Here is a 12,142-nt window from a genome sequence, read left to right as displayed (position 1 = left end):
CCCCTGGGTTCAATCCCCAGTACCAAAATAAATATATAAATAGGGCCTGGAGTGGTGGTGCAGGCCTGTAATTCCAACTATTGGGAAGGCTGAGGCAGGAGGATCAAGTTCAAGGCCAACCTCAGCAATTTACTGACATCCTGTCTCAAAAGAAAAATGACTATGGGTATAGCTCAGTGGTAAAGTGCCCCTGGATTCAAAAAAGGAAAAAAGGGGGCCTGGGGGTGTAGCTTAGTGGTAGAGAACTTGCCTAGCATGCACAAGGTCCTGGGTTCGATCCCCAGCACCACAAAAATAAATAAATAAGGATGATGGGAGACAGGTACAGCAAAAAGCAGTACAACCTGGAATCCATAAGACCTAGTTCTACAATTTCCCATTCAAACCTAAAATACAAAGTAAACATCTGTAACAATAAACAAAAACAAAGCTCAAAACAACCACAAAGAGAATTGAAGAGGATATGACAAGATGTTACAGTAATTATCTGCATATGCTAGAAGCAGAAATGATTTTACATTCTTCTCCCTAGTAGATCTTATAAATCTCTATGATGAAGAATTATTTATATAATGAAAAAAGTTAGAGGCTTTTTTTTTTTTTAAATCACATCTTACCAAACTTTTCTTTAGTCGCCACATATCCCCTCGGCCAATGTATTGATCCTTAAAAGTTAATTCCACTAGGTCAAGGGTCACATCCTAAAAGGAATCAAACATACTTCTCTGCATTACTTTGCCACACTTTATAATCATAAGATAATGCCCACTCACCTTGGAAAAAAACTTTTGCAAGAAAGAAAAACTACTGAAAGATCATTCTAAATAGCAAAATCCTGACAAATAGAATTTTATACACCGAAGGCACTTAAGTACAGAAAAGTCTCCAATAGATCCTACTGCACTTATCACGTTTAGTGAAGAGTATCAAATCAAAGTTTTAGTGTTTTAGTCTTTTTGTTGTTGTTGTCTGTTGTTTATTTTTTTGAGATAGGGTTTCACTTATGTTGCCCAGGCTGGTCTTGAACTCATAGGCTCAAGTGATCCTCCCACCTTAGCCACCTAAGTAGCTGGAACTGTAGGTAAACACCACCATGCCCTGTGTTTTAGTCTTGAATTCTACCATACTAACATAACATTGAACTATGAACTTTATTTCCCTTTATAATATCAATAATACCTTTGGACAGTGATTTTTACCTATTATAGTCTCATTTCAAGAACAGAAGTTAGAAATAAAGAAATTTAAGTAATTTAACAGAGAATTATACATACAGCTTCACATACAGAATCTTACTAGAATGAACTTTGAAGAGCAGCAGGGGAAATTTAAATGAAACCTAGATACCACCTACAATCCTTTCTTCTTCTTGCTTTTTTTTTGGCAGGGTGGGTGGGGGGCGTACTGGGGATCAAACCCAGGGCCTCATGCATGCCAGGCAAGCGCTCTTACCACTGAGCCACATCCCCAGTCCACCACCTATTATCTAAATGACCTATATATAATCACATATTTAATTATCTAACACTATATGTAAGTAACTCATTATTTCCTTAATGACTTAGACTTGGAGGAAGGGTGCTAATTGTTCCAAAAAAAGATTCAAGCCCAGAACACAGACATACTTTAGGGTCTACAACATTCACATATACATCTTGATAAGGTCTTAGCCGGAACACTTGAGTTACAGTCTGGTCCACACTGATAGTTTCTGAAACAGAAAAAAAATCTGGATCAGAGAACACATTTTGAAAAACCAGGTAAACATATTCTTACCTATAAATATGGAGATATTAAAAAAGCAACACTTGCCAAGACATGTTCTCTGCCTTCAAGGAACTTAAAAAGTGACATTGGGCTGGAGGTGTAACGCAATGGCAGAGCATGTACTTAGCATACTGAACCTCTGAGTTTGACCCCCCAGCAAAAAAAAAAAAAAAAAAAGCAACACAGCAAAATAAGAAAGTTCAAAGACCTATAAAAATTCATAAGAAAGAAATCTTTTCTTGTTTGGAATGAAGACATCAATGTAGTTCAGGAAGAAACAAACTTTTCAATGAGCCCTAAAGCTTAATAAATAAGAAATAAGAAATGTGACAGGAGATGGGGTAAGGGTATGAAGGACAGTCTTAAGAAGACACAGTAGGATTTGTGTGTGTGTGTGTGTGTGTGTGTGTGTATGTGTGTGTGTGCCCGCATGCTAGGGATCAAAACCCAGGGTCTTTCCTATAGTAGGTAAATATTCTACCACCAACCTACATTCCTAGCCCAGGATTTTTTCCCATGAAATTGAAATATCAAATGGTTGAATATGAACAGTTAACATCAAAGCTCTTAAGGAGAATTCATAACCGTTTTTTTGTTTGTTTCTCTTAAGTACTATATAAGGAATTATTTCCTATCAAGTAACATATCAACTCCTTGGGCAGCATGGCATAGCCATTAGAGGAAAAGGGAAAAGATCTGGATCCAGAGTGAGTAAGTAGACGAGAATGGTGGTGCACACCTATAATCTCCACTATCTGGGAGGCTGAAGCAGGAAAATCACAAGTTCGAGGCTGTCTGGACATCTTAGGAGAAGACCTTGGATCAAACTAAAATTTTTTAAAAAGGTTGGAAAAGTAGCTCAGTGGCAGAATCCTGCTGGACTCAAGTCCCAGTACCATACATAAACACACACACACACACACACACACACACACACACACACACACTCCCTGTACACAGTATGGACAAGCGCTAGAACAATCAAATTTTCTTTTGTGCCCTGACCTCATCCAGAATATGCACTTAAATATTTTGTGGGGGAAAAAATATGATATTTAGGAAACTATGCTTTACCAACATCTTTTTTTTAGGTGTGTGGGAGGGGTAAATATAAAACTTCCTATAGTCAGATTAACTTTTCTCCTGACTCTACGTATAGCTTCTTCAGTGTCCTCAAGTTGCTGACAAATGAGATTCATTTGCAGTTTTGGTAGATAACAATTTTTTAAAGAGCGAATCCAATTTGATAAGAAAAAAAGTACTTGCCCTCATACCCTGAGATTAGGAAGTCTGTTAGTTTCTGAGACAATAAACATAAAAATCTCAAAGAAGATAGCTGTAGGGGTTGGGGTTGTGGCTCAGTGGTAGAGTGCTTGCCTAGCATGTGTGAGGCAGTGGGTTCAATCCTCAGCACCACATAAAAATAAATAAAATAAAATAAAGGTCCATTGACAACTGAATTTAAAAAGAGGAGGGGGGGAGAGAAAGAGAGAGAGAGAGAGAGAGAGAAATCTGTATGTTTACCTTTTTGTAAATCTTCCTTAAGTGACTTGACTTGCAAAAGCAGAGGGCTAATAAAGAAAAAAACAAAGATGTGAGAGACCTTAAGCAGTAATTCCCCAGCTTTCTTCAACCCCCACAAAAGTCAAACAAATCACTCTTAGACATACTGTAACTTGTAGCACAATGAGAAGTCCATTAGAAACAAAGAAACTGTACTTGCAAAAGAATGGATAGAGCTACATAATTTTTCAGCAATGTCATCTCAGTTTTAAAAACAGAAAGAATGGACCACTTGGGGGAAAAAAAAAAAACTAATAGTTGACCCAATCTCAAAGGATAATAGCATTTTTAAAGTCAAAGAGCTGTCCTGCTCTTCAAGGCTCTTAAGCAAAATAATCAATTGGAAGCAGCAGTTGGCCTGCTTCTCTTGTTCCTAGCAAGATGCTCACCTGTATTCGTCATTGGGGTGAGCAATCTCCACAATGTCTCCAAGCTTGATATGAGGAAATACTTTGGGGTTCACAACTAGCTCATCATCTGAAAGACAATTCAATCTCAAATAGAAAACAGGGGCTGGAAATGAATGGAGTCGGTGAATATCATGCTAAGTGAAATAAGCCAATCCCAAAAAACCAAAGGCCAAATGTTTTCTCTGATAAGAGGATGATAATACATAATGGGGAAGAAGATATCACCTTTATTTATGCTAATATAAAAAAAGTACATTCACATTTGAATTATAACCGTACTCAATAAAATTCAGCCTAGCAGAGGATGTAGTTCAGTGGTAACAGTAGCAGTTGCCTAGGATGAGGAAGCCCTGTGTTCTGCTCCCAGTAAGGTGGCAAGTGGAGGAGATTCAGTTAATAAAGTGAAGCATTGGGTTAATCCCAAATTTTATTTGATAAAACATTTCCATTGACAGTTTTATGCCAAATCTCTGTGAAGCCTCCTCCTAAACTTCCATAAACTAAATTAAGTTCCATGATCACATATTTTTTTTTTCTTTTTGGTACAGGGATTGAACTCAGGAACACTCAACCACTGAGTCACATCCTCAGCCCTATTTTGTATTTTATTTAGAGACAGGGTCTCACTGAGTTGCTTAGTGCCTCACTTTTGCTAGGATGGTTTTGAACTCACGATCCTCCTGTCTCAGCCTCCCAAGCTGGTGGGACTACAGGCATGTGCCACTGCACATGGCTAGTTTCCTTTTTGTATGTTTGCCTCATTAAACTAAAAGCTTCTTAGGGACAAGGGACTTTGTCATACTCATAATCTTTATGTTTGGCAAAAGTATATGCCAAATAAATATTTACTGGTCTTATATTTATAATCCTGGGTACATCACCTAGCTACATGTCTTGTGCACATGAAAAGGTAGACTTGTGTTATTCCCTATGCCAAAATTATTTCTGTTGTCTACTTACTATTTGTCTATTCCACAAATGTTTAGGCAACATCAATGGCATACAAAGCATAGTATTAACAATAGTCTGTGCATTTTAGCAGAAATTGTGTTTTGAATATAGCCATGCCTATATCTGGTCCATTATTATCATTAACTGAACTCTCAAAACATCCTATGATATACTATTTTCCATTTCTGGCATTCCCTATCCTCTAACAGCTTATATATATTTAACATAGGAATAAATGCATACTAAACTATAGATTAAGGGTTTGGGGGTATAGCTCAGTGGTAGAGCATTTGCTGGTGCGTATGAGGCCCTGGTTTTGATTCTCACAACAAAAATAAAAAATATTGAACAAAATACATACAAGTGCTATGGCTCATTTGTATATTCTCAGCTACTCAGAAAGGCTGAGGCAGGAGGATTGCAAACTCAAGGGCAGTCTCAGCAGCTTAATGAGACCCTATCTCAAAATACAAAATTAAAAAGAGCTGGGGATGTAGTTCAATGGTAGAGCACTTGTCCAGCATGTGGAAGCACATGTATTCAATCCTCAGTACTGAAAAGAAGGAAAAAAAAAAAAACTAAAAATGACTTATTATGTCATTAATTCCAAATTCTGAACTAAATAAGGTTGTTAAGATGCAAGTGAAAATAATTTCTATACAAAAGAAAAAGGAAAATCATACTACCAAGTGCCCTACTTTTCTCCTGATTTATGAAGTCAAGGCGCAAAGGGAATCTATTATAAAGAAAACCCTTGAACTTGAAGAAAAGGTAAACTAAAGGCTTACCTGAGACGGATATGGAAAGTTAGAGGCAGAGCTATTATGCAAAGTCTGCTTTAGTGCAAGGTAACATGCTGCATCCTGTTCCTTCTTATGCCTAGGAGCCAGGCAAAGTTTCATGCTTTGATCATAACTGTTCTGTACACATCTATGCAAGGTCTCACTGACTCTAAACACTGAAATACTATTTTAGTTTCTCTTATCTGCCAAACAAGTGTAGGCTGGAATTTTAAATACACAGTAAATTTGTACTAAACAACACAACTAAACAAATGAAGGGTAAAAAACTGGCAAGATTCACAATGTTCTTTAAAAGCCTGGATACAAATACTTTTAGAAAAGTGCTGTGGTTTATAAAGTCCTATCCTCCTTCTTGCTGCTGTATCACAATTACTGCTTCACTCAGTTATTTGTCTAGCCTCAACTGTCACATGAGTTGATGTATAATTTTCCAGGCACTATACACATCAGAACTTCAGTCAACTTGCACAACCCCAAAAAACCAATCAATACTGACCACTGCCCCCAAAGCCCTTCTTGTGGATGACCAGTTTATAGACCTTTGTTGTTCTCATCTTGTCCTTTGGTTTCCTTCAGCTGTTCCAATCTTGGGGCAGAGAAGTCATCTTGCCTCCCTGCCATTGAAACACACACAAGAAGGTTGGAATGTCAGACTTTTCCTTGCAACAGTTCTTTGATTATGGTGTTAGTCGGTTGGGAGGAAGCGCCAAACACTGGATGAAATCACTCCGCCAATCACAAGGAGAGAGAATGATCACAGAATCTAGAAACTAAGGGGAATTTGGGCCGGGGTCTGGTCAAACCTTCAAAAGTATTCTATCTGTCGCATCCCTAAAGAGGAGACTTGCAGTGAATGGAACATTTATTACCCTGTCTCCAGCTATATCAATAACACCCGAATGATTCAGAGGTCCTAAGAGGTTAACCTACTACATTTGTAGACGAGAAAAGTGAGAGCAAACACAAGGGACTTGCCCAAGGTCACTCATACACTTATGAGCACTCCCACAATTCGCGTTCCTCCGACAATGACCTGGGCAAGGCGAGTACGAGTACGAGGAAGGTAGGGGAGTTCCATCCGTACGAACTCTCAGCGGACCTTTCAGCTGAGGCCGCTGAGGCTCAGAGACGAGAAAGACTTGTCCAAGGTGACAAAGCAGGATGGGGACCGAGTCGGGACTCGAACCCCGGCCAAAGCCCCCTCCCTCGGAGGCCTCCCACGTCCCAGCTCAGAGTGGGCAGCTCCACTCACCTGCAGCTCCGGAGCCCCTTCCCACCTCAGGCTGGAGCCCCGAGGCCGAACGCTGGACAAGTACCCGCACCTCCTCTGAACATCCCACGTACGCCCCCACAACCCGCAGGGTTTCCACCCCTGAGCTGTAGGCACCGGCAGGCCGCCCGCCACTGGGAGCTCACCTGAGAACCCGCGCCGCTCCCGTGGCTCCGCCCAGGGGCACCGCCCCCTTCCCGCCCCCGCGTCCCGGGCCGCTCTCGCCGGGCCTCCGTCTCATCTCGGTGACCGGGCCACTTCCTCATCCGGGGCTCACGCCAGGGGTGGGGCGTAGCGTGGGGCCTCTCCCTCTCACCACTTCTCGCGTTTCCCGCCGGGTTGCCAGACTTTTCATTTGCCTTGAAAAGGAAATAAGGAACTAGATTGGTACTCAGGAGCTTCGTTTTAGACTTAGTGATCCTGCAGCAAGGGAAGCAGGGCGAGTATTGCCAGAGCTCCGCTTCCTTGTGTGTAAACCAGGCTAATTATTCTCCCTTGGGCCCTCAGAGCTTCTGAGAGTTGCAAAAGGAAAATTCTGGGAGAAATTTTGGAAAATACAAAGGACCAAGTGTATGAGACTTAGTGTGATGGCTCCTGCTAGCAAGTATCCACTTTGCGAGTGTTTGCAAACACCCCAAGACTTTCTGTGCCCCTCTGGCTATTCATAATAAAAATAGTAGCTACCCATAACTTAACAAATATCCTCATGTTGTATACCTGTTTGGTGGAAGTTACTATTGTATTTCACAGACGGGAGGACTGAGCCTAAAAGACACAGACACTTCTGAAGAAAGTAAGGATGGATCCAGACCCCACAGAGTCCAATATGACCTATCAGCATCCATAGCTTTGTCCAAATTCCCATCTGATCTGGACATAGGTCCTCATGGTAGAGGACAGATAGAAGTGAAAGGTGAGAACAAGAGGTTAAGGGGAAAATTCTATAAAATGGGCCCATTGTGTGGACCCCCACATGACTTCTTTTCCAAGAAGCAATTTATCTGCAACCCTGCCTGGCTTTAGTGGACAGAACATATCACGTTCTTCTGCAAGCTACCTGTTATCTGCAGGAGAAATGCAGGCCCAAAATAATGTTGATAAGAGGAACCCAAGTTACCCTGAAGGGGGACACTTTTGCAACCCTTTACACAACCCAAATCCCAAAACTCAGGAAGATAAGGGAAATTCCTCCTAACCATAAATCTGAAAGAATTTATGGTTAAGAATCCAATTAGAACTGATCAGTATGGGCCAAAATGACCTAAAGTTATCATGGCAGTGGGGATTCGAAAGTCTGTTGTCATCCTGCTGTCAGTCAAAACTCAAGAGGTGAACCTGGGCAGGTCTCGAAACTTCTCTGGGACCCCCAATAAAGCTGGCGTGCAGGAGATACATGCTGTCCCTCTCCTAAGAAGACTCGCTCTCTCCCTTGAGAGCGACCCCTTTTTCTTTTCCTGTCACTTCAATAAACACTTCAGTATCACTGTGTGCAACATATCTGAAATTTTTCTGATCTGACCTCAAGAATGGATGTTTGAACCTGGCATGGTGGCAAACTCGGGAGGTTGAGGCAGGAGGGTTTTGAGTTCAAAGGCAGCCTCAGCAACTTAGCAAGACCCTAAGCAACTCAATGAGATCTTGTCTCAAAATAAAGTACAAAAAAGGGCTGGGGATGTGGCTCAGTGGTTGAGTGCCCTGGATTCAATCCCCAGCACCAAATATATATATATATATATATATATATATATATATATATATATTGGTGATTGAAGGTGGCCTTTGCACTGCCTCAGTTTCCCAGAATGCCCCAACCCTGTAACAAAGAGCACACCAGAAAACAGGTGCAGTGGTTCACACCTGTAATTCTAGCAACTCAGGAGGATTGAAATTTCAAGGCCAGCCTTACCAACTTAATGAGGCCCTATGCAACTTAGTAAGACACTGTCTCAAAATAAAAAATATAAAGGGCTTGGGATGTGACTCAGAGGTTAAGCGCCTCTGGGTTCAATTACCAGTACCAAAAAAGAAAAAGAAGAAGGAGGAGAAGGAGGAAAAAGGAGAAAGAAGGAGAAAGAGGGAAAAGAGAAAGAAAACCAGAGCTGAGTGGGCTGGGTCTCATGTTAACCAAGGGTTCCTGAAACACTGCCCGCTGCCAGTCTACCATTGTGGTCTACTGATCTACTCTCTATTTACTCATTTTTTCTCTCTCCCTTTATAATGCTGGGGATTGAACTCAGAGTTTATAACTAGGCAAGCACTCTACCACTGAGCTACAATCCAGCCCTTGATTCACTATTTCTCTAACCTGGACATTTGCAACTATAGGAGCCTGCCTACTTCCATACTGGTAGCTGGAGAGATCTCTTAATAACTGGAATGTGGTTTTAGGCCACACCATTCCCAAACACACTGACCACTAAATCTAAATGGCCATTCCTGCCTCCAATAATAGCACTCCAATTTTATTTCCTCATAGCTTTTATACAAGCTGTACAGTTTCTTATGGTTTCCAGAAAAATGTAAGAATGTTAAAGGGAAAAAAAGTGTGATATACAAGTGGAGGCATAGATAAGAGGGTCCCTATAGCAAGACAAGCAAGAATTTCCTTACATGTAGATGTTTTTACTTAAGAATTCAGTATAAGTTGAGTAACTTAACTATTAAGTAATCACCAAAACTTTTCTCCTCCTCATCTCTTTGGTAGAGTCTCATATGTGATGAGGCTAGCATCAAACTCCCAGGCTCAAGTGATCCTTCTGCCTTAGCCTACGCAGTAACTGAGGCTATAGGTACAAGCCACCATGCCAGGCTTGTGAAAACTTTATATTAAAGAAGAATGAGGCTCAGTAGTAGAGCATTTGCCTAGCATGGTTGAGGCCTTGGGGTTAGACACCCAGCTACTCAAAGGAAAAAAAAAGAAAAACCATATATAATCAAGTAGAGGGCAACAGTTACAAAAATTTTCAAGCATAAAATGTTACATGTAGCCAGATCCAGGGCCTCATGCCTGTAATCCCAGCCATTTGGGAGGCTGAAGCAGGAGGATCTCAAGTTTGAAGTCGGCCTCAGAAATTTAGCCAGATCTTCTCTCAAAATTTAAGAAAAAAGCGGGGCGGGGGGGTGGGGCTGGAGATGTAGCTCAGAGGCAAAGAACCCATGAGTTCAATCCCCAATTTAAAAAAACAAAACAAAACAAAACAAAAAACAGTTATATGTAACAGAAATGTTTACATTGCCTCTTTACGTCCCACCCAGAACAATCCCCCACACTGTTTTCTGTCTTAGCAAGTGGTTGGTGAGAAGTCCTCCATTTCAGAGGAACCTAACTCAATTTTTTCCTTTTTGGCCTTTGGAAAAATGAGGTTCCTTCTCCTGAGAGATGTCCCTAGTTGGTGTCATATCTTAGAAATGCATATATTGCACTTTTGAATTTGGCAAGTCTTCTTAAAAACAAAAACAAAAACAAACAAACAAACAAAAACTGAAAGCTTTGAAGTTTGTGGCTCAGTGGTTGAGTGCCCATGGGTTCAATCCCCAGTGCCAATAAAAAAAAAAAAAAAAAAAAAAAATGGATGTTTGAAGTGGGGGTTTTTGCACTGCCTCAGTTTCAAGCTGGTCAAGGTTAGAGAGGGCAGAGCAGATTGCCCCCCAGAGAGATCCTTCATCCTTGGTACTATAATCACTGTACAACATCAGTTTGAACACTGTTTTGTTGTTTTGTTGGCTATGTATCCTTGCACAAGATACTCCTTTTTTAAAATTTCTCCCCTGTCAAGTATATATCCTTCCTCCTTCAAAAGATGTCTGAGGTGAGGAACATATAACCTTAAGCCTTTAAAATTAAACTAATTGGGTGGGGTGTTTAAATCAGTGGTAGAATGTTTGTCTATCATGCACAAGGCTCTGAGTTCAATTCCCACCACTGCAAAACAAAACAAAAACAATAAAAAATGAAAAGAGCCACATAAATGTGGAGAGTAGTATGAACTAAGCAAAAGCAAAAGGCATGCAATGCATCAGGAAATTGACTCTCTTCTGACTTCCAGGAGATTAGACTTTTGGACCCCATCTCTGCCTGGTGCAGAGCTAGAAGCATGGCAGGGATTAGGATGAGACAGGTGAGACACTCATGTCCTCATGTCCGGGTACAAAATGTTAAGGAGTGTCAAAAGGAAAAAAATACTTCAGCAAGATGAACAGTATAGATATATATTGTTTGTTTGTTTGTTTGTTTTTGGTATTGAACTCAGGGCACTTTACCACTGAACCACATTCCCAGTCCTTTTTATACCTTTATTTTGAGACAGGGCCTCACTAAATTGCTGAAGCTGGCTTTGAACTCCTAATCCTCCTGTCTCAGCCTCCAGAGCTGATGGGATTACAGGGGTGCACCACAGCACCCAGAAAAGAATATCTTGATTAGAGAAGAGAGACTTAAAGTCTCCCCCAAAACTTCCAAATCTCTAGTTCTGGACAGATCAATAAGCTCTAAGAAGCAACAAATTTTATTTTAACACATAGCTGTGTGATTTGGGAATTAAGTCAATTACGTTTTCTAGACATCCTCAATTCCCTTCAGGGTTTTTTGTTTGTCTTGTTTTTGTTTTTGTACTAGGGGTTGAACCAGGGGCACTTTACCACTGAAACACATTCCCAGTTCTTTTTATTTTTGACACAGGTGTGGCTAAATTGCTGAAGCCGGCCTCAAAATCAATCCTCCTGCCTCATGCTCCCAAGTGACTGGGATTACAGGCCACACCTCTGAGTCCCACTAGTGACTGATCTTTTCCTTCCTTCTAATGTCTGCCAGACACTGTCTTTAGGTGCTGTGAATATAGTGATGAATAAAACAGAGAAGGGTGGGAGGGGACAGACAATAACCAAGTCAAGAAATGAAACAAGATACTTTCAGCTAGAGTTAAAATGATGAAGAAATGAAAACAAAGTGCTATATTCAATTAGAAGCAGGGTGCCATTTAGATTTAGTGGTGTGATTAGCAGCAGGGGAGTAATGTGACCTAAAACACTGATCCAGTACTAAAAGATTTCTCGAGCTAACAGAATGGAAGCAGGGAGGCCCCTAAAATTGTAGATGTCCAGGTCAGACAAATGGTGATCTAGATCTTAATGGTAGTAGAGAGAGAAAAGTAGGCCCTGGGGTTCAGCAGAAACGGAGCCAAAAGCTGTGTTTCCCTTTAAGAGTCTGCGCCGCAGGGGCGGGGTTCAGGATTGCTGCTGGCTCGCAGAGGGCGGGAGTTCCGAGGCGGGAAGAGCGCCCTTTGGAGTGCGCGCGCGCTATGCGTGGGTGGGACTTGAGCGAATCCGCATGGCTAGCTCAGGCCCCGGATGAGGAAGTGCGGGGGAGGGGGGAAATCATA

The 12,142-nt window shown here is 41.2% G+C and overlaps 1 protein-coding gene across 9 annotated transcripts in view; it reads right to left on the bottom strand.

The window, feature by feature from the left end:
* The window catches only part of DEPDC5 (DEP domain containing 5, GATOR1 subcomplex subunit), a 138,474-nt gene extending 131,434 nt beyond the window's left edge, over window positions 1-7,040 (bottom strand). For 6 of the 9 annotated variants that reach the window (XM_079149689.1, XM_079149692.1, XM_079149691.1 and 3 more), the window contains exons 1-6: window positions 6,911-7,040; window positions 5,991-6,108; window positions 3,720-3,807; window positions 3,292-3,338; window positions 1,626-1,711; window positions 618-701 (exon numbers count right to left, since the gene is read on the bottom strand). In XM_079149689.1, coding sequence (XP_079005815.1) covers window positions 618-701; window positions 1,626-1,711; window positions 3,292-3,338; window positions 3,720-3,807; window positions 5,991-6,048 — 363 coding nt within the window. In that variant the 5' untranslated portion in view covers window positions 6,049-6,108; window positions 6,911-7,040. The other 3 variants (XM_079149690.1, XM_079149693.1, XM_079149695.1) reach the window with 3 other exon arrangements.
* Between the last annotated feature and the right edge of the window lie 5,102 nt (window positions 7,041-12,142).

The sequence above is a fragment of the Sciurus vulgaris genome (assembly GCF_902686455.1).
Source record: "Sciurus vulgaris genome assembly, chromosome: 8".
NCBI lineage: Eukaryota > Metazoa > Chordata > Mammalia > Rodentia > Sciuridae > Sciurus > Sciurus vulgaris.
Note: the sequence above shows the minus strand (reverse complement) of the source record. Positions and strands in the feature narration are given on the sequence as shown.